This window comes from Oncorhynchus masou, chromosome 21, assembly GCF_036934945.1.
Source record: "Oncorhynchus masou masou isolate Uvic2021 chromosome 21, UVic_Omas_1.1, whole genome shotgun sequence".
Taxonomy (NCBI): Eukaryota; Metazoa; Chordata; class Actinopteri; order Salmoniformes; family Salmonidae; genus Oncorhynchus; species Oncorhynchus masou.
In genome coordinates this window covers 34590595-34616436 of record NC_088232.1, presented here as the reverse complement: position 1 = coordinate 34616436, position 25842 = coordinate 34590595, and the positions used below count along the sequence as shown (strand labels likewise).

The window sequence follows — 25842 nt, the reverse complement described above, 5'->3', positions numbered from 1 at the left end:
TGAGACTGATGTGTCTTTCTGACAGCATGGGGCTTTGCTGAATAGATACATATTCATTACTTTGCCTGATGCATTGACATGCATTCTACAATCATGTCTCTTGAATTCCTGAAATAAAATCAAACTGAAGCATTGAAATAACTGTATGTGCTCCATTTTGGTTCATTTGAAATTGGATTGAAAAATAAAATGTGCATTATTATCATTACTAAAAATACCCAGCCACTGTGTCAGATTCCCTCCCATTACATAGGCAGTCCAATGAGAAAGAGTATTGGGGTGCAGTATCCCACCCCTTAATTTTCAGTTGAATTTGAGTCAATCCGTATAATTAGCACCTCAATATGACTCATCCCCAGTATGATATCAGACCCCTCCCACCCTAGCTTAGGGCTGATGGGCTGGGCCTGTCCTTTCCTCCCCTCCTTTGGCTCAGGCTGGAGCTTCCACCCGGCTCCTCTGTAAGCAAGCCCTCCCCTGGGTTTGTTCTTTGTGCTCCAGTGAGAAGCTGGCTCCCACTGGTACTGAGGACCAAGTCAGAGCTGATTAGACTAACCAGGCAGGGTGAGCCCACATAGCAGCCACCCACTGCATATACAACAATGAACCAGGCACATTATTTTATTCATACGGTTTCAGGTAATTGTTGTACAAATCCATTGACTCATTCACATTTTCATACAAAATTACACTATAGCATACTGTAACATATTGCAAAATCTATCTGAAATTAAAAAAGAGGTTTGGAGACACAGCACGACAAAAATAGCACTGTCTTTTTAAATCTTGCATCTGTCAGGATGAGAGGGGAAGTGAAGGCCTTGTGGCTAATGGTACCCTTAGTGACATCATCGCAAGCCAATAGGCAGCCTCGCTGAGCTCTCTCCTCCTTTTCCTGAGGTCCGTGAAGGGAGGGAGGCTGCTGAGGACGCAGGCTGCTACTGGAGCGGTGGGTCCAGGGCATGCTCTGATCACATCAGGTAGGTAGAATATATGTAGTGGTGTTTGTGTGTGTGTAGCAGCACTGATTTCTAGATCTATCTAGCCTGCCTCCCCCTCTAAGGAGGGCCAGATCAGAGATGCTTAAATAGCAGTGTGAGGGAGGGTCAAGAGAGACTGCAGATGGCTGTGTTTCATGACAGTGGCTTATTCTATGCTATAGCATCCCTGTCTGTCGTGTGGCGACCATGATGTGTGTGTGATGCAAGCAATTATCCATTCGAGACAAACAAATGTGATTATTCCATTGTGAATCTTGTCTCTATTATCACATGATGTGTTTGTCATTGGTATCAAGGATGTCAGTGCATGTATCATGGAAATACTGCAGGAGGCTGACTGCATGTTATTGCTGTGTGGATTCTCAACGACACACTAGGGTGCTGCAGTGCTACTTGGCTTGACTTCCCCTCCTCAGACTGTATGAGGGATGATAATGAGTGTATGTGTGTGGGTGTGTATACAACGCTAACCCCATGTCACAATGGTACTGTATAAGGCATCAGCACATTTTCATAGTGCACATTTGTGGTATTCTAAGAGCTTCTCCGATTGGAATACATTCACATTTATAAGTCCCCTGACAACAGGGATCTGCCCACAGCTTTCCTATATGTATTTAGTCTGACATGAGTGAGTGGACATCAGGCAGTTAAGCACTCTGAGTCATCGTTCGATCCTCGGCCACCCCGGCAGCACTGACAGTGTCTGTTCATTCATCACCAATAATACAGGAGCAGCACACTCAATCACTTCCTGTGCTCTGCTGAAGTTGAACCAAACTCTCTTGATTACCCAGGTTCGTATCGTCATGCTCGTCAACAAAGACTTTAACCTTCAAGTGGAGGAGGATAACCCCCCAGTGAGCCGACTGACTGCTGCCAGTGATGAGTCCCACTGCTGATAGGACCAGGGAGCAAATGTGAGACAACTTACTCCACAAGTTTATGATCTGACGCTAGCATGGAGAAGGGGAGAGAAACAGAAACAGTCTGTTATTGATCACATTACTCTCTGTCTCGTGCTTTGCTGTCATGTTTTTCTCAGACAGGTGACTAGATAAGGGATTTACTGTAGCCCTGGGGAAATATTGACTCTTGGTTTTCGGCAGTTACCACCTCTGAAGATTTGATCAATCATTCACCGCCAGCATAGGGATTATTCTTAGCAAAGTCTTAGTAGTGGCTTGTCATGTTATGATCCCTCCTAGAACATACAGATCAGTGTGATTTACATACTGTACACTCCTTTAACCGGGTCTGTTGTGCGGCTGCTAGGCCCATCTGGACCTCCACAGGGTCGAGCCAGGACAGCCATGGCCAAGAGAGACTACCTGGTGGAGGCAGCCAAGCAGATCCGCATGGCTCTGGACAGGGAGGTCAGTGAAGACTATGAGGCTGCCTTCAGCTACTACAAGAACGGGGTTGACCTGCTGCTCAATGGAGTTCAAGGTACAGTGGTAATCTACTGTACTGCATTCTGTTAACATGCAGGGTTCTGGTTAAGGTGATATTGAGTAGATCAGCTCGTCAACACAGTGAGAACAAGTCACATGGTATGAAACAGGAACATGTGGATTTGTCGGTCCATGATTCATCCATTGAAAAGCAGAATTCAATAATTGCTATGAAAAACAGGAATTCAGAAAGCCAAAGTCAGAGGAGAGATTTCCATACTGATAAAGCATGCTGAATTTGACTCTGCTCTCTTTCCTCTGCTGTTTTAGTGAGGTAGGTAAAACAGAAGCTTTTGAATTATATGAGTCAGGGATTGACATTAAAGTCTGAAAGGCACTTGCCCATACGGCAAGTCAGGAGTATTTTCTTTGGTTGCCCGCAGATTATGATCACTTGCAGGACTGGAATTCTTTGAATTCGGTAGTTCAGTAAAAAATACAATTAAGAGCAGAATCAGCTTCTCTGACTGGCATAAATGCCATAAATTCACTTAGGATAAACAATGTTGAGGAATGAGAAAGATCCGTTTCAGGCTACTGGAATTCTTTACAGTTTGGTTGTTTTACTTTTTCTTCTTTTTATCACCTGGCCAATAGGGCAACCTCAGAGCAGGCTCAAGTTGCGCAACTGCTCAGTTCACTTGCCCCGGGCAATAGGGCAACCCTTAATGTCAATCCCTGTGAGTTGATTTCAGTTTAGTGAAGTGAGGTTTCAGCCTCTCTCTGTGTGAGGAGGAGAGAAATCTGAGGTTGGTCTGTCTTCCAGTGGACCCTAACAAGGAGCGCCGGGAGGCAGTGAAGAGGAAGACTACTCAGTATCTGAAGAGGGCCGAGGAAATCTTTATCTCCCACCTGCAGGACAACCTGGGAAAGGGGAACTCTCACTTAGGGGTAAGAAGATGACTTTTTACAGTAAACCCTCCTTCGACACGATTAACATGCCATACTACTGTGCACATCTTATGAATGGTAATCAACCTGTTCTGACCATCTGTGTTACTCAATGATACTGGGTACTCATTTTCCAGCTTTTCAGTCCTGTATTGATTCTTATGTCTAGTCTGTTTGTTGAAGAGCTGGTTGACATGCTATTTATATGTCCACCTCTCTGAATCATTTCCTTCTGGGAAAGTCTGAGTCACATCTTCAGAGCAACCAGTCTGTGCTGCTAACAGTCTCTGGAGGTTGGCTACAGAGCAGCACAACATCCCCTCTGTTACACGATCTGCCAGGGTGGCTCGCACTGGGCCGCTGGGCGCTCTCACTTCCCCTCTCTCTTATGTAACATTCTAATATATGTCCTAAGATTGTAACTAATCCCAGTGTAGAAGCACTTTCAGATGTGAATTCAACACAAACACGTGTCCACATTGCTGACATCTGTGCAGTAATCTCTTTTTATCACCAGGGTTACAGTAGTCTGAGATTCCGGCCAATCAGACACCTGAGCTCCCCAGTGGAGGATCTGGAGATGTGTAAAGTGGTGGGGATCATCGATAAGGTAGGGAGGTTTTTACACTCACTGCTCTCAACCAGTATACATGAACTGTTTGTTCCAGCTGATGATAATCTCTTGAACAGACATCCTGGCTGTAGTTAACCCTTTATTAACCATGGTTTATAGATCCAGTGAACCATGATGCTTACCTTTCCAAATATGAACTTGTCCCAAAACGGTCATAACCATCTACTAACATACTACTCAATTTATTATCAGCTCTATTTAAACTAACATAAAATGTATGTCTTCTCCCCAAGGTCTTGATTGTCCAAAGCCTGATTACCAAGGAGAACTTTGTTGTTAAAGTAAGTACTTATGCCTCAGCACTGCCAATACAGTATGTCAGGGGGGAGGGCGGCAGGGCAGAATGACAGAGTGCACATGTCGTGCAGCTATCTAGCAGTGCAGGTAGCCTAGTGGTTGAGAGCGTTGGGCCAGTAACTGAAAGGTTGCTGGTTTGAATCCCCAAGCCGACTTGGTGGAAAATCTGTCTTTGTGCCCTTGAGCAAGCACTAACCCCTAATTACTCCTACAAGTTGCTCTGGATAAGAGTTTCTGCTAAATGTAAAATGTCTATCTGTGTAGATGCATATCCAGTGCACAGATGGCTGTTGTACTGTCTGGATCCCTGCCAGCCAGCCAGGCAGCCCAGTTGATAGGAATATTATCAGCCTTGTCTCCATGAGTATCCTTCCCATTGATCTGGCTAAAAGCCCTCTACTTTGACCCTCTTAGTGCAAATGCACCACCCATCTCTGTAACCAGAGAGTTGCTATTGGAACATACTGTTGCAGGGTTGGCTACGGTGTAGGTCTCAGAAAAAATGCTTTCTAGGCACTGGTAGGGCCAACTTTTGTAGAAAGATTTGTTTTTCGATCAATTAACAATAGACTTATTAAGACTAGCCTGAAAATAATGTGTAGTACAGTAGTGATAAGTTGTATTTTGACAAAGGTAATAACAGCATAGTAATATGTGTGTTGATCTGTTGAGCTGTGTCGTCACAGAGCCTGCCCAAGTCGAGCTGGGAGAGCCGGGGCCAGCCCACTATCATCCCCCAGGGCGTCCCCTTCATGGTGAAGCTGCTGAGGTACTATGTCAGTGAGGATGCTGTGTACCTGCATCTGGAGCATGTTCAAGGTGAGCTGAACACAGGCTCTGCCTGCCAGCCCTGCAGTATGGGAGATTTAGCTGATGCTCTTATCTAGACTATAGCCATGCAAAGGCAAGTGGACCAACAGTTTTCATTTTTTGCTGATGTCTGCACTTTTCAGCCATTTTGGGTCAAGGATGCCATAGAGAGTAGAAAAGATAGCTGAATTCAAATGAAGAAAAACAACTATTGTCTGATGTGTTGACTATTCTATGATCTGTAGGTGGGAAGCTTTTCTCTAAACTTCACAAGGTCAGGAACGACCGAGCCAAAGAGCACCCAGAATGCTCCAGTCCCAGCCAGCACAGGATCAAACTGAAGAACAGCTACACCTCACCTACCATCAGCTCAGACTACCAGCAGAATGACAGAGGGGGCACAGAGAAAACCTCTCTCCTGGAGACGGAGAATGAGGAGAGTTCAGACACAGACTCCCCGGCATTCTGGCTCGAGGCTCAGCATCGTCTAGAAAGCTGTAGGACCCACTCCTACTGCGAGGAGACAGGCTGCCTGCAGAACAACTCCAGGTCTGCAGCGCCACACACTCCGGCGACACAGCCCTCCTTATCTAGGTCAGACACCAGGCCCCATATCCATCCAGCAGGACTCAGTCAGTGTTTGCACTCTAAAACTCAGGACAAACCTGCTCTCTGTGGTCATCCGTGTATCGATCAGGCCCCTGATGTCACCTCTGAGCCCTCAAGCAAGGCCACTGGAACAGAAAAAATAAAATCCAGTTTGAATTTCAACATTGTGTGGAAGGCTGATCTGACTCGTAACTGTGAAAGTCCAGCCCCCTATGCAGGGACTTGTACTGACTCAGATATAGCTGCAGGTAAATCTGTACCTCAAACAACTCAGACCTCTTCTGGTGGTACAGGGTCAACAGTGAACTTCAAGAATCCTACTATCAGTTTATATTCACAGAAAAGTTACGTTCCCAATACATTGCAATTACCCCTCCATAATCAAAGTCAGGTTAGTGAGAGAGCAACTTTGACCTCCAATGGCTCTCACCGAGACAGTGTTTCAGGTAGAGAACTTGAGAACACTGTGAGCATGGTGACAGACACACACCAGGGTAGAGGGAAGGAGAAGGTAAACCATCACATTGAGGAGAGCATGGTGAATTCAGTAACCAGGGACACAGAGACTCCCCAGCCTGGCAGAGCTGTGTGTCCCTCTATAGTAGACAAGCTTAAGCTCATGAGGACATCCTCAGGGAACTCTCACCCCCCCTCAGTCCCTCACTGTCACAGTACTGGGACACAGCTGGGTACCCAGCCAGGCACTTCTCTGGCCCTCACAGGAGTGAAGTATCAGGTGGGGCCTCCTGGCAGAGAGCCAGGGGAGGAGGTGGAGGAGGGCTGGGAGCTGCTGAGCCCTGTGAGTAAGGACCTCCCCCGAGAGAAAGGATCACTATGTTACCCCAACACCCCTGACCACACAGGGGCCTCCCCACAGTGCCGGAAGGGGGACATGGATGCTTTCCTGAAGTCAGAGGAATCGGATGGACAGGATGAGGATCAAATCATTGAGGTGGATGGCTGGTGCCACCTACCCAAGTTCCCAGCCAAGGCCTCCAGAGGGAGAGACAGGGCCAGGCAAAGTAGCTGGGGGCTGCCTGAGGCAGAGGTGCGTCTGTTGGGGGCTCAGATTCTCCTGGCCCTGGAAAGTCTTCACCAGCAAGGTGTGGTGTGCCGAGACCTCAACCCAAAGAATATCCTGCTCACGAGTAATGGTTAGTCACCTAAATCACTTTAACTTGGTAAGGGGTGTCATTGTTGGTCTGTTTTTGGCATGGAGTCTTGAAAACCCAAATAACTTTGATTGTGACATAATTTGATGTTTCTCACTAGGAAAGGTCTGCCTGACATTCTTTGGCCAGTGGAGTGAAGTTCAGTCAGAAATCAACTCTAAAGCTATGGACCAGATGTACTGTGCCCCAGGTGAAAACACTGTTTATTCAATAAACTTCAGTCACATGTTACAACCGTGACACATATGGTTCATACCCTAGATATAAAGTGTGATCTTGTGGTAAGAATCAGACATTTAGCTTGATCCAACAATAAATCTGTAAAGAACAAATTCTGTTGTTGGCCAACAGAGATTGGAGGTGTGTCCAAAATCACAGAGGCTTGTGACTGGTGGAGTCTGGGGGCATTGCTGATTGAACTTCTTACTGGAATGGTAAACAACACTCTATTTTCCATGGTCTCTATCTGTTTCTTTCCCTGTGCTGTAGTAAATCCAAACCTGTATATATTGACACTGCTGCCTACTGGGCCTGTTGATAATGTATATCTGTTGTTGGTACCAGGGATGCAACTTTCACTGGGGACATGTTCCCCTCCCAACGTTCTGAAATTGCATGACACCCCCAATAAAGGAGTGGTTCTGCAGGTGATAACCACAGACCACTTCTCAGTTCCTATGCTTCCTGGCTGATGTTTTGGTCACTTTTGAATGCTGGCGGTGCTTTCACTCTAGTGGTAGCATGAGACGGAGTCTACAACCCACACAAGTGGCTCAGGTAGTGCAGCTCATCCAGGATGGCACATCAATGCGAGCTGTGGCTAGAAGGTTTGCTGTGTCTGTCAGAGTAGTGTCCAGAGCATGGAGGCGCTACCAGGAGACAGTCCAGTACATCAGGAGACGTGGAGGAGGCCATAGGAGGGCAACAACCCAGCAGCAGGACCGCTACCTCCGCCTTTGTGCAAGGAGGAGCAGGAGGAGCACTGCCAGAGCCCTGCAAAAATACCTCCAGCAGGCCACAAATGTGCATGTCTCTGCTCAAACGGTCAGAAACAGACTCCACGAGGGTGGTATGAGGGCCCGACGTCCACGGGTGGGGGTTGTGCTTACAGCCCAACACCGTGCAGGACGTTTGGCATTTGCCAGAGAACACCAAGATTTGCAAATTCGCCACTGGCGCCCTGTGCTCTTCACAGATGAAAGTAGGTTCACACTGAGCACATGTGACAGACGTGACAGTCTGGAGATGCCGTGGAGAACGTTCTGCTGTCTGCAACATCCTCCAGCATGACCGGTTTGGCGGTGGGTCACTCATGGTGTGGGGTGACATTTCTTTGGGGGGCCGCACAGCCCTCCATGTGCTCGCCAGAGGCAGCATGACTGCCATTAGGTACCGAGATGAGATCTTCAGACCCCTTGTGAGACCAAATGCTGATGCGGTTGGCCCTGGGTTCCTCCTAATGCAAGACAATACTAGACCTCATGTGGCTGGAGTGTGTCAGCAGTTCCTGCAAGAGGAAGGCATTGATGCTATGGACTGGCCCGCCCGTTCCCCAGACCTGAATCCAATTGAGCACATCTGGGACATCATGTCTCGCTCCATCCACCAACGCCACGTTGCACCACAGACTGTCCAGGAGTTGGCGGATGCTTTAGTCCAGGTCTGGGAGGAGATCCCTCAGGAGACCGTCCGCCACCTCATCAGGAGCATGCCCAGGCGTTGTAGGGAGGTCATACAGGCACGTGGAGGCAACACACACTACCGAGCCTCATTTTGTCTTGTTTTAAGGATATTACATCAAAGTTGGATCAGCCTTTAGTGTGGTTTTCCACTTTAATTTTGAGTGTGACTCCAAATCCAGACCTCCATGGGTTGATAAATTTGATTTCCATTGATGATTTTGTCAGCACATTCAACTATGTAAAGAAAAAAGTATTTAATAAGAATATTTCATTAATTCAGATCTAGGATGTGTTATTTTAGTGTTCCCCTTATTTTCTTGAGCAGTGTATATGTGCCCCCCAGTTCTAAAACCAAAGTTCCTCCCATGGTTGGTACCATTATCAAGGCATGGTTGTTTAATGAAACTGTATGCCTGTGCCTCCAGCCCCTGTGGCAGTTCCACCCAGCCGGGGTGCATTCTCACACCCAGCTCCTGATCCCAGAGCAGCTGAGTACTGCAGCCGCCTCCCTGCTCACTGAGGTTAGAACTGCATCCCCCTTACACACCCATGTGACCTGTACTTTAGCTACCGCAAACATATCAACTCTAGCCTGCTACCACAGAAACACAGAGCCATAAACATTGTACAAACTCATTTATTTCTGAATGAGTGACAATTACATGTTCCACAGCTGCTGCAGTTTGATGCTGGTTATCGTTTGGGCTCTGGAGGCGGTGGTGTGAGTGACATCAAGTGTCACCCCTTCTTCAATGGTGTCTCCTGGAAAGCACTGTCAAGTTAACATGCCAACAGACTACCTGTGTGTCTCTGGCCTAAATGCAGCCTGAACTGTTCTGGGCAGCCACTGCCCCCTTGTGGCTAAAATAGTTGAAGCCCCAGCTCTGGTGCTACATCCTGAGCATCTTACTTCCCAAAGAAAGATGATAGATTGATTAGAAGTATAATTCAGAGCAGCAGACACACAGCTAACATGTCAACCCTGCAACAACCAACCTCCATGTTTGAATGATAGAGGCTAGTGTAAACCTCACCTGTCCTTTTGACATATGGTAGGGCAAGATGTTTTAAAGTTTAAAGTGTACTCTTTATCAGCTGACTTTTGGGGTACTTCTGTCATAAAAATGACAAGCAATATTTCTGTTAATATACTGAACAAAAATATAAACGCAACAAAGTGTTGGTCCCATGTTTCATAAGCTGAAATAAGACCCCAGAAATGTTCCATACACACATGTATTTCTCTCAACTTTTGTTCGTTTTTTTTTACATTCCTGTTAGTGAGCATTTCTCCTTTGCCAAGATAATCCATCCACCTGACAGGTGTGGTATATCAAGAAGCTGATTAAACAGCATGATCATTACACAGGTGCACCTTGTGCTGGGGACAATAAAAGGCTACTCTAAAATGTGTGGTCACACAACACTAATGCCACAAGTTTTGAGGGAGCGTGCAATTACCATGCTGACTGCAGGAAGTCTGAGAGCTGTTGCTAGAGTAATGTAATGTTAATTTCTCTTCCGTAAGCCGCCTCCAACGTCATTTTAGAGAACTTTGCAGTGCAACCAGCCAGCCTCACAACCACGTGTAACCACACCAGTTCAGGACCTACACATTCTTCTTCACCTGCGGAATCGTCTGAGTAGCCACACGAGGAAACTGTGGGTTTGCAGAATCGAGAGCTCTGTGTGAAGGAGACGTATTGTGCTGCATGAGGCAAATGGTGGACACACCAGATGCTGAATTTATTTCCTTATATCAAATGTTATTTGTCACATCATTTGCGCTGAATACAACAGGTGTAGGTACACCTTACAGTGAAATGCTTACTTAAAGCCCTTAACCAACAATGCAGTTCAAGAAATAAGAAAAAATTACCAAAGTAAGAAATGTAATAAAAAGTTACAATAACGAGGCTATATACAGGGGGTACCGAGTCAACGTGCGGGGATACAGGTTATTCGAGGTAATTTGTACATGTAGGTAGGGGTAAAGAGTGAACTGTAACTCTGTAAATTCTTGCATGGTGCGTTTATATTTTTGTTCAGTGAATCCATGAATATCATCCTTATAAACCAAGCATGAAACATTTTTCCATTGTCAAATACTTTGAGGTTAATAAAAAAGAAGCAAAGCCTCATATTTTTGCTTGGTCATCTGTACATAGCCTTCATAACTAAACATTTACCACAACTCAGTCTATCCACTGACTGCATGAGAAATTAAAACGGACTTGTGATGTGGCCACTGGCATGCGTCTTTCAAACATCTCTATTTCTTTTAGCTACCAAGCCCTGGCGATAGCTATTTTAAACCATACCAGCCACCTGGTTTCTGAATTATTGTCAGTCATTTTGAGAGCATTCTGTAAAAAAGGCAATTGTTTTTGTAAACAGTAGACAACAAAAAGGATAGTTAAGATTTTGTTAAATCTTTTTTTCTTTACACAACATAAAGATACTTTTCTTAGGGTGTGTGTGAATCAGATTTTTTTTAAATGCTTTAAGGACCCACTGTGATTTCAGTGTAACAACGGATAAAATCCTGTCCCATGTACCACATCTTTGGCTATAGTGTTTACTGTTTGCAGTCCATCTTATGATGGACTGCAATTGTTCTTTTCTCAGAAAAAAAATAAATGAACAATACATAACTAATTTTTTTTTGGTCATTTATATTACAATTATTTGACAAATATTTATTGTAGGTAGAAAATGGCAAATGGTGCTGTGCGTTGTACAACACCCTCACCATCTCCAGAGACCCGTTTTAGTGAAACCCCTGCCCCAGACATATAGAACATTTAGCATAAATTCTTTCATCATTTCAGGCCATGCAATAAGTCCAATGCTCTTTTCAAGTATCACTTTGTCTAGTTATTCAACAATAAACATCATCAGAAGGAAGGGTATAGCCACTGTGTGTGAAGGGTGGCTTGTTGTGACTGCCGAGAGGCTGGCTCACAAGTCCAGGAGCAGCACTCTGGGGTCTTCTACCACTGCCTTGATCTTACGCAGGAAGGTGACTGCCTCTCTGCCATCGATGAGCCGATGGTCATATGTCAGAGCCACGTACATCATGGGGCGGATCTCCACCTGCAGCAGAGGAGGAGCTTCAGAGACAAACAAATCCTGCTTCCTGTCGCTATACCACATCTGATAAGGGGGTCTCCTGAGATGTGAGTCTATTTATATGGAATAATTCAAAGTCTACAGAACAGAGCCAACACCCACCTTGCCCCCGATGGCCACTGGCCTGTCGAAGATGCCATGCATGCCAAGGATGGCAGACTGCGGAGGGTTGATGATAGGTGTGCCAAACATTGATCCAAATACGCCACCGTTGCTGATGGTGAAGGTGCCGCCATCCATGTCTTCCACGGCCAGCTCATTCTTACGGGCCTGCAAACAACATCAACTTAGAAAATGCACAACAGTCAAAAAATATAGTACAGCGAAACAGCACATATCCTTGTCATCCTACTTTCTCCCCCAGCTCGTTGATGGTCTTCTCGATGTCAGCGAAGTTCATTCCCTCCACCCCACGGATCACAGGCACCACCAGGCCCTGGGAGACAGGACGAATGAGATTCAGAGCTTCGGTTCATGAACACAGTTGAAGTCGGAAGTTTACATACACCTTAGCTAAATACATTTAAACTCAGTTTTTCACAATTCCTGACATTTAATCTTAGTAAAAGGTCCCTGTCTTAGGTCAGTTAGGATCACCACTATTTTAAGAATGTGAAATGTCAGAATAATAGTAGAGTGATTTATTTCAGCTTTTATTTATTTCATCATATTCCCAGTGGGTAAGAAGTTTACATACACTCAATTAGTATTTGGTACACTAATTTTCTATAGGATTGAGGTCAGGGCTTTGTGATGGCCACTCCAATACCTTGACTTTGATGTCCTTAATCCATTTTGCCACAACTTTGGAAGTATGCTTGGAGTTATTGTTCATTTGGAAGACCCATTTGTGACCAAGCATTAAATTCCTGACTGATGTCTTGAGATGTTGCTTCAATATATCCACGTAATTGTCCTCCCTCATGATGCCATCTATTTTGTGAAATGCACCAGTCCCTCCTGCAGCAAAGCATCCCCACAACATGATGCTGCCACCCCCGTGCTTCACGGTTGGAATGGTGTTCCTCGGCTTGCAAGCATCCCCCGTTTTCCTCCAAACATAATGATGGCCATTATGGCCAAACAGTTTTAGTTTTGTTTCATCAGACCAGAGGACATTTCTCCAAAAAGTATAGTCTTTGTCCCCATGTGCAGTTGCAAACCATAGTCTAGCTTTTTTATGGCGGTTTTGGAGCAGTGGCTTCTTCATTGCTGAGCGGCCTTTCAGGTTATATCGATAGGACTTGTTTTACTGTGGATATAGATACTTTTGTACTGGTTTCCTCCAGCATCTTCACAAGGTCCTTTGCTGTTGTTCTGGGATTGATGTGCACTTTTCGCACCAAAGTATGTTCATCTCTAGGAAACAGAACGCGTCTCCTTCCTGAGCGGTATGACGGCTGCGTGGTCCCATGGTGTTATAACTTGGACTATTGTTCAGAAAGATGAACGTGTCTCCTTCCTGAGCGGTATGACGGCTGCGTGGTCCCATGGTGTTTATACTTGGACTATTGTTCAGAAAGATGAACGTGGCACCTTCCTGAGCGGTATGACGGCTGCGTGGTCCCATGGTGTTTATACTTGGACTATTGTTCAGAAAGATGAACGTGGTACCTTCCTGAGCGGTATGACGGCTGCGTGGTCCCATGGTGTTATAACTTGGACTATTGTTCAGAAAGATGAACGTGTCTCCTTCCTGAGCGGTATGACGGCTGCGTGGTCCCATGGTGTTTATACTTGGACTATTGTTCAGAAAGATGAACGTGGCACCTTCCTGAGCGGTATGACGGCTGCGTGGTCCCATGGTGTTTATACTTGGACTATTGTTCAGAAAGATGAACGTGGCACCTTCCTGGACTATTGCGGTATGACGGCTGCGTGGTCCCATGGTGTTTATACTTGGACTATTGTTCAGAAAGATGAACGTGGTACCTTCCTGAGCGGTATGACGGCTGCGTGGTCCCATGGTGTTTATACTTGGACTATTGTTCAGAAAGATGAACGTGGTACCTTCCTGAGCGGTATGACGGCTGCGTGGTCCCATGGTGTTTATACTTGGACTATTGTTCAGAAAGATGAACGTGGCACCTTCCTGAGCGGTATGACGGCTGTGTGGTCCCATGGTGTTTATACTTGGACTATTGTTCAGAAAGATGAACGTGGTACCTTCCTGAGCGGTATGCCGGCTGCGTGGTCCCATGGTGTTTATACTTGGACTATTGTTCAGAAAGATGAACGTGGTACCTTCAGGCGTTTGGAAATTGCACCCATGGATGAACCAGACTTGTGAAGGTCTACAATAATTTTTTCTGAGGTCTTGGCTGATTTCTTTTGATTTTCCCATGATGTCAAGAAAAGAGGCACTGAGTTTGAAGGTCGGCCTTGAAATACATCCACAAGTACACCTCCAATTGACTGAAATGATGTCAATTAGCCTATCAGAATCTTTTAAAGTCAACACAATTTTCTGGAATTTTCCAAGCTGTTTAAAGGCATAGTCAACTTAGTGTATGTAAACTTCTGATCCACTGGAATTGTGATACAGTGAGTTAAGTGAAATCTGTAAACAGTTGTTGGAAAAACTACTTGTGTCATGCACAAAGTAGATTTCCTAACCGACTTGCCAAAACTATAGTTCATTAACAAGAAATTTGTGTAGTAGTTGAAAAATGAGTTAATGACTCCAACCTAAGTGTATGTAAACTTCCGACTTCAGCTGCACTAGCCCTGTTGTGAATGTGTTAACAGTGAGTATCCAACCATCGGCATTACCTTTGGTGTTGCTACAGCCACACTGATGTCCACGTAGTCCCTGTACACAACCTCTTTGGTGGTGTCATCAATTACTAAAAAGAGAAGTTATGAAAATAGGTTTTCAAAGTTTAAATACTGTATTAACCTCTTAAATGTAAAGTCCCTTTATAGTCCCTATAAAATCCAGCCCTCCGATAAAATTCAAAATCCCGATGTGGCCCTCAAGCAAAAAGGTTTGCCCACCCCTGGTCTAGAACCTTTTATCCGTAATGCGAACTATTGCTACCAATCTCAGAGACGAGACACACCGAGCACGCTACATTACATTGTAAACAGATTCCATCCCTTTAGCATAAAATTTGTTCTCAAGGGGGGGGTAAAAACTAAGAATATTGAGCAGGAAGCTAAAAAAGGCAGCAGCTCTGAATAAGTATACCGGCATAGAAGCTTTGAATAAAATACTGGTCGGACTCAGATTAGGGGAGCGATTTGGACAACGAGTATTTTTTGACACGGCCGATGAAGATTGCTTTCTAGAAGGATTGGATCCACTTTTAGATCTGTAAGGAAATAAATTATTTTCATGACTTTCTAATAGATTTACTATATGTATTATGTTTTTTATAAGTAGTCTGCTTTTTGTGCACTGGATTTAGTTGACATAGGCCTATGTAACAAGTCAATTCATCTTATATAATTCCAAAGTAGTTATTGTCTATGTTTCATATTAGTTCACTGTATGCTGTTCTAAGTTTCATCCTTGTAACTTTGGAGAGGCCACTAAACTCTCATGGCTATTGTTGCTTTGTGGTTCTCACCTCTGCCTTTGTCTCCAAAATGTTACTGTTTGCATTGTGTGTGTGCTTCACTGTACAGAAAGTTTAGGCTGTGTATTTACTTGACAAAATGTACAAAACAACATTACTGTAAACTGCAATTATTTGTGCCTTACAACAATATATATCTTTATTTTATTTGGATGATGACATTTGGGAGCCACCTTTCCCCAGCAAGCGCCCCTGCCAGTCAAGGTCTTCACCCCCCACTGGTATGTCAATCACCCCGTCTGATGGTTCTACATCCACTTTTCATTGACCGCTTGTAAAAGAAAATAGGACGAATGTTGCCACAAGCCCCTAACAGAATCAGTTTCCCCAAGACCAAGGTAAACGACATGACAAAGACAGTGGAGAATGGGACCATACGTTGAAACAAGCTGCTTTTTGTGAAATGGAAGGACACTAGGGAAGTAACCTTGCTCACCACACAGCATAAGGCATTCAATAACAGCCATGTCTCAAGGAGGGTGAAAAGGGAAGAATGTCCCTATTCCTGTGAAGGACTACAATGCCAGCATGGGGGGTGTCGACCTATCTGATGCTCTGATAGGCTACTACCAAGCTTACTACCCCGCCCTCCACAAGACCAAAAAGTGGTATAATACTATTTTTTTTACCATTTTGTGGACATTGCTACAGTAAATGCTTTCTTTCTCCACAAGCAGATGGCCAAAGCAAAAGGTCAAGCTCCTCTTTCTCCCAGTTGGCCTTCTGAGAGCAGCTGGTGATGGAAATGGCTGAATTGGAGGCCCAAAGCAACCTCGCAACCATCACAAGACCCCCCACTCAAGGTGAGCGCCACTATCCAACACACATGCCAAAAGAAAAAAGGAAGAACTGCAAGCAAAACACAGCGAGGAGGGAAATGCCAGATCTCCTGTCCAAAATGCCAGTTCATTTTTTGTTTCCTGGCAGAGAGGGACTGCTTCAAAGACTATCACGACATGCACAAGCTGTGCTGAAAGTGAAATCTAATCATCTACAACTGGGATATAAAACAAACACCATTTGTAAATAGTTCAGCTTATTTCTATTTTTATTTTAAACCTTTTTTAGTGAAGGATGCAGGTGTAAGAAAGTTTGTTTGATAAGACATTTTTATATTTTTTGTATGTGTATCTGTTGCTTTTATATTGTTTTATTAAACAGTTAATTTGTATGTGGGACCAATACATTGGATATGCCAAGGCTAAACATTCAGGCAAAACAAACAACAACACTTGGATACCTCCTGTATGATGTCTCCCGACACCACCACAATGTTTGAGAGAGGTTGATGTTGTAGAAATATCGTTTCTATAGTGAACAGGCTCTAGGCACATCCAGGGTGCAAAAACAGTGCAATTACCATATTCAGACACTTTGGAGAGGTTGAAAAGACACTTGAATGTACCCTGGATACCCCTTACCACCACAATGTTGGAGTGAGGTTGATGTGGTAGAAATTGTGTTTTTATACTGAACAAATAACATTTAGGGATTGCAAATATATGTTATAGCACTGGATTTATCTCATTTGCAGGCATATGCCACTTTGGAGAGGTTTGGTATTTTATTGGGATCTCCTATCGCAAAAGCTCTACTCTTTCTTCCACACATAATACAGAAAGAACATTAATAGACAAGAACAGAACTACGGAAAGGTTTTAAAAAGGCACACTTAGTTTGTGTGTATGCATTGATATGTAGGCTATCTAGAACAAATAGGGGAGAGGTGTTGTGCCGTGAGGTGTTGCTTTCTGTTTTTTGAAACCAGGTTTGCTGTTTATTTGAGCAATATGAGATGGAACAGAGTGCCACGCAACAATGGCTCTATATAATACCAAATGTTTTCTTGAATTTGTTCTGGATTTGGGGACTGTGAAAAGACCCCTGGTGGCATGTCTGGTGGGGTAAAAGACACTCGGAAACGTCCCATGACCACACCTGACACCACTTACTAAAATATCTGCCCATTTCTAGTTGTTAGGTCTATCAATCCCATTTCCCCCCTGATAGTGAGCACATGTTGTGGAAGCAATCTGATATGTTTCCAGCTCTGGGGATCAATAACGCACATATGAATTAAATAGTCAATGAAATATGACTTTCAACATAAAAAAAAGATTGTGTGTGCTTGAGCTTGTGAATTCTGAACTATGTAACTCCTATCTTCTGATCATTTCCTCACAATCTCCCAGATGTCTTCTTTCCTAATGTTTGCATGTCAGAATCATGTAATTACACATGAATAGCAGTTACTTTTGGGTATATCTATTTAGGCGAAAATCTAACATTTTGCCATTACATTTAAGAGGTTAACCAATGAACTTTAAAAATGGATTTAGCTTCTATGATTCACTTCCTTGAAGCATATAGTGTTTTTTCTGTCTGTGGGTAGGGAAACCCACAGACAAGTTTAGATACTAATGGGTTAGCAGTGAAGATCAAACCTACTTGGTTATGGTTAGTTTAAATAGGCCAGAGAGGCCTTGGTGGAGTACATGGGTGCACTGTGGTTCTGAAGGTTGTCTATGAAAGAGGCTAAACTTCTTCTTTTTTGCCTTATTCAGATGGATGTGACTTTGGGTAAAGGAGAGCATACCTCCGTTGACGGAAGGTTGGTCCATCAGAGCGTATGCTGAAGCCTTGACAAATGCAGACATGAAGCCCAGCTTGATGTTGTGTTTCTTCAGGAAAGTGTCTTTGTAGGCTTTCCTCATCTCACTGATGTTGCTATGGACAGAAACTAGACCAAGTCAGAATGCTGCTGTCCTAACCAACACCCAGTATATGTACTTATTTTCAGGAAAATGTTACGTAATTGAACATACTAAAATACATTTTTCATAGACATCTCTGATATTGATTGACAGCACAAACATGCACTACTCTCTCAATCTTTTCAACCAATCTTAAAAACCAATACATATTTTTCAGTCAAAGTTCTGCTTCTCCAGGTCATGGTGATTGAGTGCCATTGACACTGGGCTGCTAATGTTACACCATTGCTCATTTCTCTTCTGTATGATGAAAAAGGACTCTTATATCTCACTTTTTAATTGTTTGTTTTCCTGTCTCTAACCCGGTTTAAACTCTAGGGTTTCTCCACTAACGGCATTAGCCCCTCCCAAGACACGCACTCTCCGAGAAAGGAGAGAAGAAGCGATAAAAATCTTCACTTTCCAAACCCTCTAAATCTTATTGGCCTGTCATAAAAGCCCATATCGGTTGAGGCAGCTCGTCCACTCAGAGCGCAGGTCTCTGTGGGCCCCAGTAGATGCTCTGGCCTCCTGCTCTGGCTGCTCCTTCGGCTCCAGATGAGCCCAGGCCTGGAAGTCTTCCTCCAGATCATCAATGCCAATTCAATTAAGATGCACAGAAACCCCTGAATAGCTGAAAGCTGACACCCCACATTTACACAGAAAAGAAATCCTCAAAGTGTCATCTTCAGCACAGGGGGGCAAACATGAGCACTAACATTTCCTTGTAAATTAATAAAGCCCCCGTTTTAACAAATCTTATCTTTGTTTTCACCAACATTAGGACCAAATATTTACATTCCATCGTTTAAGAGGGGATCAGGTTGCAAAAATGTTTTCCTGTTGAGCAGATCCAATCTATAACCATTGTCTGTATGGCCTCAGCTTGAATAACATAGAGAAGTATAGCATTTCTTTACTTTTGACCTTACTTTATCCAGACATTTATTTTAGATACAGGATTTAAATTTCCAGATAACATAATCCCTAATATAAAATGTATACATTAATATAAGTGCATCTGTTTCACGGAAAGTGTATTGCTAATGTTAAAAATGTGGTGGTTGTGTAATCATCTCCCTTAAGAAGGACTTCCTATCTAATAATGTTAATAGGGATATAGGGCAACCCATTCTGTTATTGCCTACCTCATGTCGACCTCATTAAATGTTGTCAACATAGCGCAGGTGTTCTGGGCTTCCTTCAGTCTCTGGGCGATTCTCAGACGCATACGGTTCATCTTCACCTGAGATACAAAAAATAGAAACAATATTTTAAGAATTTCTCAAAATATTTTCTCTGAAGAAAAAATGTAAAACAATGCCACAACAGCAGATAGTTGATTTTTTTTTTTTTGCTTACTCTACCAACTCCACCTCCAGTCTGAGCTATTGTGAATAACATGGGTGCTTTACTGCATTATTTCGTGATTATGATCCCTCACCCTGTGCTCTGTCCTGGCTGGTATCCCCCTTCCATCTGCAACAGCGGCTGGGGCAGCAGTGGGTTTGATGGCTGAAACTGTGTCAGACAGACAGGGGAACAGGAGCTGTTAGTACCTCGCCACCTCCATTTAGCCATTAGCAATTGTCACTGTCAACAGGCAAGGGCTGTGATTTATTCAATTTCCATAATCAACAGTGCACACAGGTCAGGCTAAATACCTCTCATGACATTGAGTCCACTGAGTGGCCGGTTGACAGACTAAGCCCCAAAATTGCCTACCTTGTAGGCCTGTGTTTCAGACATAAGGAAATGGATGGTGGGAATTGTTTTACTTTTAAAAACCTTGCCAATACAGAGATTCTCGTTCTAGGTCCCAGGAAACAAAGAGATCTGCTGTTTGTACAACCATCAATATTCATTGTTTTGATCAGTCATCTCAAATAAAACAGTGAAGGACCACAAAGTTACTCTGGACACTGATCTATCATTTGGCAAACATTTCAATAATTTTTCAAGGGCTGCTTTTTTCCCCATCTTCACAACATTGCAAAAATCTGAAACTTTTTGTGCAAATAAAAGCTATTCCATGCTTTTGTCACTTCTAGGTTAGACTACTGCAATGCTCTACTCTCAGGCTACCCAGATAAAGCACTAAATATATTTCAGTTAGTGCTAAATATGACTGCTAGAATCTTGACGAGAACCAAAAAATGTGATCATATTACTCCAGTGCTAGCCTCTCTACACTGGCTTCCTGTTAAGGCTAGGGCTGATTTCAAGGTTTCACTGCAAACCTCCAAAGCATTACATGGACTTGCTCCTACCAATCTCTCTGATTTGGTCCTGCCGTACATAACTACAAGGTATGCTACGGCGATCACAAGACACAGGCCTCCTTATTGTCCCTGGAATATCTAAGCAAGCAGCTGGAGGCAGGGTTTTCTCCTATAGAGCTCCATTTTTATTAAATTATCTGCCTATCTGAGAGATACAGACTCAGTCTCAAACTTTAAGTCTGTACTGAAGAATCAGCTCTTCAGTCGGTCCTATGACCTGATTTTCCTATCATGTTTTGGGCCCCTTGGGCTCGTGCGGTGGGGGATATTTTTGTGGCCTATACTCAGCCTTGTCTCAGGGTAGTAATTTGGTGGTCTGCTGATAGTCCAATAGTGATGTGGGGGCTGTGCTTTGGCAAAGTGGGTGAGGTTATATCCTGCCTGGTTGGCCCAGTCAGACGGGGCCACAATGTCTACAGACCCCCTCTGTCTCAGTCTCCTGTATCTACGCTGCAATAGTCTGTGCGGGGGGGCTAGGGTCTGTGCTATCTGGCGTAATTATCCTGTCTTATCTGGTGTCCTGTGTGAATGCAAGTATGCTCCCTCTAATTCTCCTCTTGTTCTCTTTTCTCTCCTCTTAACAATGTTTGAACATCTTGAAGAATGATCTGGCCTTAACGGACATGTACTCTTATAATATCCACCCGGCACAGCCAGAAGAGGACTGGCCACCCCTCAGAGCCTGGTTCCTCTCTAGGTTTCTGCCTTTCTAGGGAGTTTTTCCTAGCAAACGTGCTTCTACATCTGTATTGCTTACTCTTTGTGGTTTTAGGCTGGGTTTCTGTATAAGCACTTTAACATCTGCTGATGTAAAAATGGCTTTATACATGAATGTGATTGATTGATTAACCTGGTGTGGCAGAGATGGCAGCTCCTGGCACGGGTGGCACGGGGGGCATTGTGGTGGGGATGGGGCCCACCGCAGAGGCAGCAAAGGATGGAGGTGTGGCAGCAGCAGGGGGTGGAGGAGCTGCTACTGCTGCTGGGGCCTCTGCAGCTTGGGCAGCAACAGCTGCAGAAAGAATGTTATAAAAATGTGCATCAGGCAAGATTAACACTAGACAATGTGTTTGCAGTGTAGCTAAATATGATCTAATACCTCTATAAACAACATCTACCATGTGTCTTGAATTGGTGGAATTTAGACTTTTTTTATTGGGTCCTCCAACATTAACATGCCACAATCAGGTCAGAACAGTGGAGGATGTGCCGACGATACACGTGGTAAACTCAATGGTACTGACCTCCTTTCCGGAGTTTGAAGAGAGCCTGTCCTCCCTCGACCTTCTCCCCATCAGGGACCAGTAGCTCCTCAATCACCCCAGCAGCAGGAGACGGCACCTGCACTGATGTCTGTGGAGCAAGACAAACCATTGCAGACCATGCATGATACAAACTATCCATGTATCTGTTATTAACAAAAAACAGTCAACCGTATTAGTCTATTAATATATAAGGAGGTTGTAAAAATGGCATTTCAAAAGAACAATAGACTCCCAGAGCGGTACCTTGTCCGTCTCAATCTCACAAACCACCTCATCCTCTTTGACAGAGTCACCAACCGCTGCAAGGAGAAGGTTACATTTAGCTAACAGAGAAATATCTACCCGGCTGCAACCGACATCTAAATGAGCACAAAGAACAGACACAAATAAAATAAGCCGAAGTTACTTTACCTTTCTCCCACCTCACATCCCCCTCTGTGACTGACTCCGCAAACGCAGGTGTCTTTACTGTGATGACTTCATTCCCTAGAAGAATACACAAAGTTGACTCCATACAACTCCTGTAGTATTATACACATTACTGCTTAGATCACAAGGGTCAAAAAAAGGGAGAAGAGTCGAAGCCGATACATACTGCAAGCTGAAGACGTCTTGAAGTATCTGATTTGGAAGACACTGGACCTGGCTCCGCATTTCCTACAGATTAAAAAAAAGTGTCAATATAAAAAGTGCAACTGCACATAACGAGGCTAAAACACAGGTGAAGCCATGCTCTAATGAGAAGACGGAGGTCAATGGTGCATTGATAATACTTACGCTGGGTTGTTGACTGTGACACTACGGCTAGCTGACAGTCCTAGAGCAGATGACAACAGTAAATCACTCCCTTCTCGTGCAGAATCTAAAACGACTTCATACAGGCAAGAGCTGCGTTGAACTACTGTGATTTACAGTGCCTTCAGAAAGCATTTAGACCCCTTGACTTTTTCCTCATTTTGTTATGTTACAGCCTTGTTCTAAAATGTATTTATTTTATTTTTTATTTTACTAGGCAAGTCAGTTAAGAACAAATTCTTATTTTCAATGACGGCCTAAGAACAGTGGGTTAACTGCCTGTTCAGGGGCAGAACGAAAGATTTGTACCTTGTCAGCTCGGGGATTCAAACTTGCAACCTTTCGGTTACTAGTCCAACGCTCTAACCACTAGGCTACCCTGCCGCCCCATGGGTTAAATATTTTTTTTCTCCAGCAATCTACCCCATAATGACAACGAGAAAAAAGGTTTGTAGATTATTTTGCAAACGTATTAAAAATAAAAAACATATCTTATTCACATAAGTATTCAGACCCTTGAGACTCAAAATTGAGCTCAGGTGCATCCTGTTTCCATTGATCATCCTTGATGTTTCTACAACTTCATTGGAGTCCAAGTGGGGTAAATTAAATTGATTGGATATGATTTGGAAAGGCACACACCTGACTATATAAAAAGGTCCCACAGTTGACAGTGCATGCCAGAGCAAAAATCAAGCCATGAGCTCGAAGGAATTGTCAGTAGAGAGGATTGTGTCGAGGCAGAGATCTGGGGAAGGCTACCAAAAATGTCTAGAGCATTGAAGGTCCCCAAGAACACAGTGGCCTCCATCATTCTTAAAATGGAAGAAGTTTGGAACCACCAAGACTCTTCCTAGAGCTGGCTGCCCAGCCAAACTGAGCAATCTGGGGAGAAGGGCCTCGGTCAGGGAGGTGACCAAGAACCCGATGGTCACTCTGACAGAGCTCTAGAAGGACAACCATCTCTACAGCACTCCACCAATCAGGCCTTTATTGTAGAGTGGTCAGACAGAAGCCACTCCTCAGGAAAGAGCACATGACAGCCCGCTTGGAGTTTGCCAAAAGGCACCCAGACCAAGGACTCTCAGACCATGATAAACAAGATTCTCTTGTCTGATGAAACCAAGACTGAACCCTTTGGCCTGAATGCCAAGCATCACGTCTGGAGGAAACCTGGTACCATCCCTACGGGGAAGCAGGTGGCGGCAGCATCATGCTGTGGGGATGTTTTTCAGCGGCAAGGACTGGGAGACTAGTCAGGATCGAGGGAAAGATGAACAGAGCAAAGTACAGCGAGATCCTTGATGAAAACCTGCTCCAGAGCACTCAGGATCTCAGATTGGGGCGAAGGTTCACCTTCCAAAAGGACAACGATCCTAAACACACAGCCAAGACAACGCAGGAGTGGCTTCGGGACAAGTCTCAATGTCCTTGAGTGGCCTAGCCAAAGCCAGGACTTGAACCCGATCGAACATCTCTGGAGAGACCTGAAAATAGCTGTGCAACAATGCTCCCCATCCAACCCGACAGCTTGAGAGGATCTGCAGAGAAGAATGGGAGAAACTCCCCAAATACAGGTCTGCCAAGCTTGTAACATCATACCCAATAAGACTCGAGGCTGTAGTCGCTGCCAAAGGTGTTTCAACAAAGTACTAAGTAAAGGGTCTGAATAGTTATGTAAATGTCATATTTCAGCTTTTTAATTTATATAAATTTGCAAACATTTAAAAAGAAAAATCAGTTTTTGCTTTGTCATGGGTTATTGTGGGTAGATTGAGAGAGGAAAACAATTTCATACATTTTTGAATAAGACTGTAGTAACAAGATTTGGAAAAAGTCTAGGGGTCTGAAAACTTCTAAATGCACTGTACATGCGGTTTCAAAACACACTCACCTGACACAGCCTGCCGTGCCAATACATTGTTTCCCTGTCATAAAAAAACAGCAACCTGTTAGCTATCAATATAAAGTGTTTATTAAACAATTCTAAATAATATCCTGATGTGATGTTGTTCAGGTGGTTTACAGTACAATTCACATAGTTTTAAAAAGTTGGATGTACTCAGATTTCTCATATCATATGCCACTTACTGTATTCCCCTCTTCCAAAACAAGGGACTGAATATGCATAAAATCAAACCCCCAGTTTTATCATTGGAATGTGACACAAAACGAGTCAACAGTTTGCTTTAGGACCATGCGGACGCCTCCAAGCAGACCCGTAGGCTGTTTGGAGTGTTAATTCGACTGGATAAAAAAATATATAATTTATGTCTCTCACCAATTTCTAACGTTAAAGTTGCACCCTTGTTCACATGAACAGTCTGACAGTCAAACTGGTACATACTGTTCTGTACCTCCCAAGTCAAAGGTCATTGTAGTGGTAGGTCAACATGTGTGTTGGACCAATCAGTGAAACCAACGCTTGGAAACAATGTAGACATAGGGTCAACTACATTATCATACTACTATAATTTAATATGACCAAGTGAAAATAGACTGAATAGAGGGCTACCTGTGTGTGAAAGTTCAACTTCAAACCGGTCTGTTTATCTTATACTAAGATTGGACAGTCAATTGAGGGGTGATGGAACTTTGAAGAGGGAATTCGAACATCATGTGCAATGTAACGTTAATCTCAATAAAAGATGACATAGTTCAAGATATATATAACTAACTTGCTAGGCCACGTACAATAGTCTTTATCATTAACGTTACACAAATAGTTACCGGTATGTGTGCTAGCCAAAACTCTCAAATGACCTCAGATTGTTTCCAAGACACAAGCTAGCTAAATAAACCACTGGTTAACTAACGAACAAGTTAGCGCGTAAAACCAAAATGTCAGCTAACAAATCAGATTAACGTTAGCTACATGGGGGAGACTACTTTAGAATTCAAAATAGGTTTGAACGAAACAGGGTGTCAGGCTGTCCTTGGTTTGACAATGCGAAGAAGGCCTACCACGGCCTCCTGATCGCACCGGCGGCGCCGCTCTCTAGCTAGCGAGCTAACGTTAGCATTGGCAGCAGCATGGATGAATCTACGCATGCGATCACAGAAAACACTTAAGCTTGCCAATGGTGTAATACTTACCTGACTAATGACAGCGATAAAACGGCTAACATTCCGGGTGACACGCCGGGAGTGGGATAACATGGCGGCTGAAGTGACAGAAACCTGTCCACGGAAGGGAATCTCCTTCAGCAGGCCAAGTTGGGTCGTCACTAGTTACCACAGTCACAAAGTCATGAACCCCGCCTATTTTTAAAATGTTTCTTGTGATTTCTTCAGAAACACCAGGATACATACAATAAGCATACAAACAGACAATGATAACATACAACAAATTACAGGTTATACTAATACCGTAAAAGATACGCACGTACTGATTGTTTTCTCAGCTTTCTTATTGAAATAATGTATAATGGTCTTAAAGTACTGCTCGAATTCCTTATAGAAAACATGGAAAGGTTATTTTTTT

The 25842-nt window shown here is 43.8% G+C and overlaps 2 protein-coding genes across 5 annotated transcripts; one reads left to right on the top strand and one right to left on the bottom strand.

The window, feature by feature from the left end:
• The first annotated feature begins 889 nt into the window (after nucleotides 1–889).
• Nucleotides 890–10691, top strand: LOC135508219 (ribosomal protein S6 kinase delta-1-like). Of its 3 annotated transcripts, XM_064928263.1 has the most exons (12): nucleotides 890–980; nucleotides 1799–1921; nucleotides 2277–2450; nucleotides 3222–3346; nucleotides 3864–3956; nucleotides 4214–4261; nucleotides 4964–5096; nucleotides 5333–6850; nucleotides 6969–7058; nucleotides 7220–7302; nucleotides 8976–9071; nucleotides 9224–10691. In XM_064928263.1, exons 3-12 carry the CDS (start codon nucleotides 2315–2317, stop codon nucleotides 9332–9334), a joined length of 2433 nt encoding a protein of 810 aa, XP_064784335.1. In that variant the 5' UTR covers nucleotides 890–980; nucleotides 1799–1921; nucleotides 2277–2314; the 3' UTR covers nucleotides 9335–10691. The 3 variants fall into 3 exon arrangements, with proteins under 3 accessions (XP_064784335.1, XP_064784336.1, XP_064784337.1); XM_064928264.1 differs by lacking the exons at nucleotides 6969–7058; nucleotides 7220–7302 and having other exon boundaries at nucleotides 9224–9310; XM_064928265.1 differs by lacking the exons at nucleotides 890–980; nucleotides 1799–1921; nucleotides 2277–2450 and adding an exon at nucleotides 2660–2729.
• On the bottom strand, nucleotides 10254–25581 carry LOC135508220 (dihydrolipoyllysine-residue succinyltransferase component of 2-oxoglutarate dehydrogenase complex, mitochondrial-like). 2 transcript variants are annotated; one of them, XM_064928266.1, is made up of 15 exons: nucleotides 25455–25581; nucleotides 24253–24286; nucleotides 22341–22434; nucleotides 22159–22220; nucleotides 21975–22049; nucleotides 21807–21862; nucleotides 21543–21651; nucleotides 21149–21310; nucleotides 19461–19537; nucleotides 19165–19262; nucleotides 17860–17990; nucleotides 14455–14528; nucleotides 12035–12118; nucleotides 11785–11952; nucleotides 10254–11646 (listed from the first exon to the last, which is right to left on the bottom strand). In XM_064928266.1, the coding sequence occupies exons 1-15, from the start codon at nucleotides 25515–25517 to the stop codon at nucleotides 11512–11514; spliced, it is 1422 nt and encodes a 473-aa protein (XP_064784338.1). In that variant the 5' UTR covers nucleotides 25518–25581; the 3' UTR covers nucleotides 10254–11511. The 2 variants fall into 2 exon arrangements, with proteins under 2 accessions (XP_064784338.1, XP_064784339.1); XM_064928267.1 differs by having other exon boundaries at nucleotides 22341–22380.
• Nucleotides 25582–25842: the final 261 nt, after the last annotated feature.

Excerpts from the sequence above, each read along its gene's own strand:
- LOC135508219 (XM_064928263.1), top strand. The coding sequence starts at position 2,315 with ATGGCCAAGAGAGACTACCTGGTGGAGGCAGCCAAGCAGATCCGCATG. Across the intron at positions 7,059-7,219 it reads CCAGATGTACTGTGCCCCAG|AGATTGGAGGTGTGTCCAAA; the intron begins GTGAAAACACTG and ends GTTGGCCAACAG. Across the intron at positions 7,303-8,975 it reads TTGAACTTCTTACTGGAATG|CCCCTGTGGCAGTTCCACCC; the intron begins GTAAACAACACT and ends CTGTGCCTCCAG.
- LOC135508220 (XM_064928266.1), bottom strand. The coding sequence starts at position 25,517 with ATGTTATCCCACTCCCGGCGTGTCACCCGGAATGTTAGCCGTTTTATC. Across the intron at positions 22,221-22,340 it reads GTCACAGTCAACAACCCAGC|GAAATGCGGAGCCAGGTCCA; the intron begins GTAAGTATTATC and ends TTTAATCTGTAG. Across the intron at positions 21,652-21,806 it reads GTGAGATTGAGACGGACAAG|ACATCAGTGCAGGTGCCGTC; the intron begins GTACCGCTCTGG and ends CTTGCTCCACAG.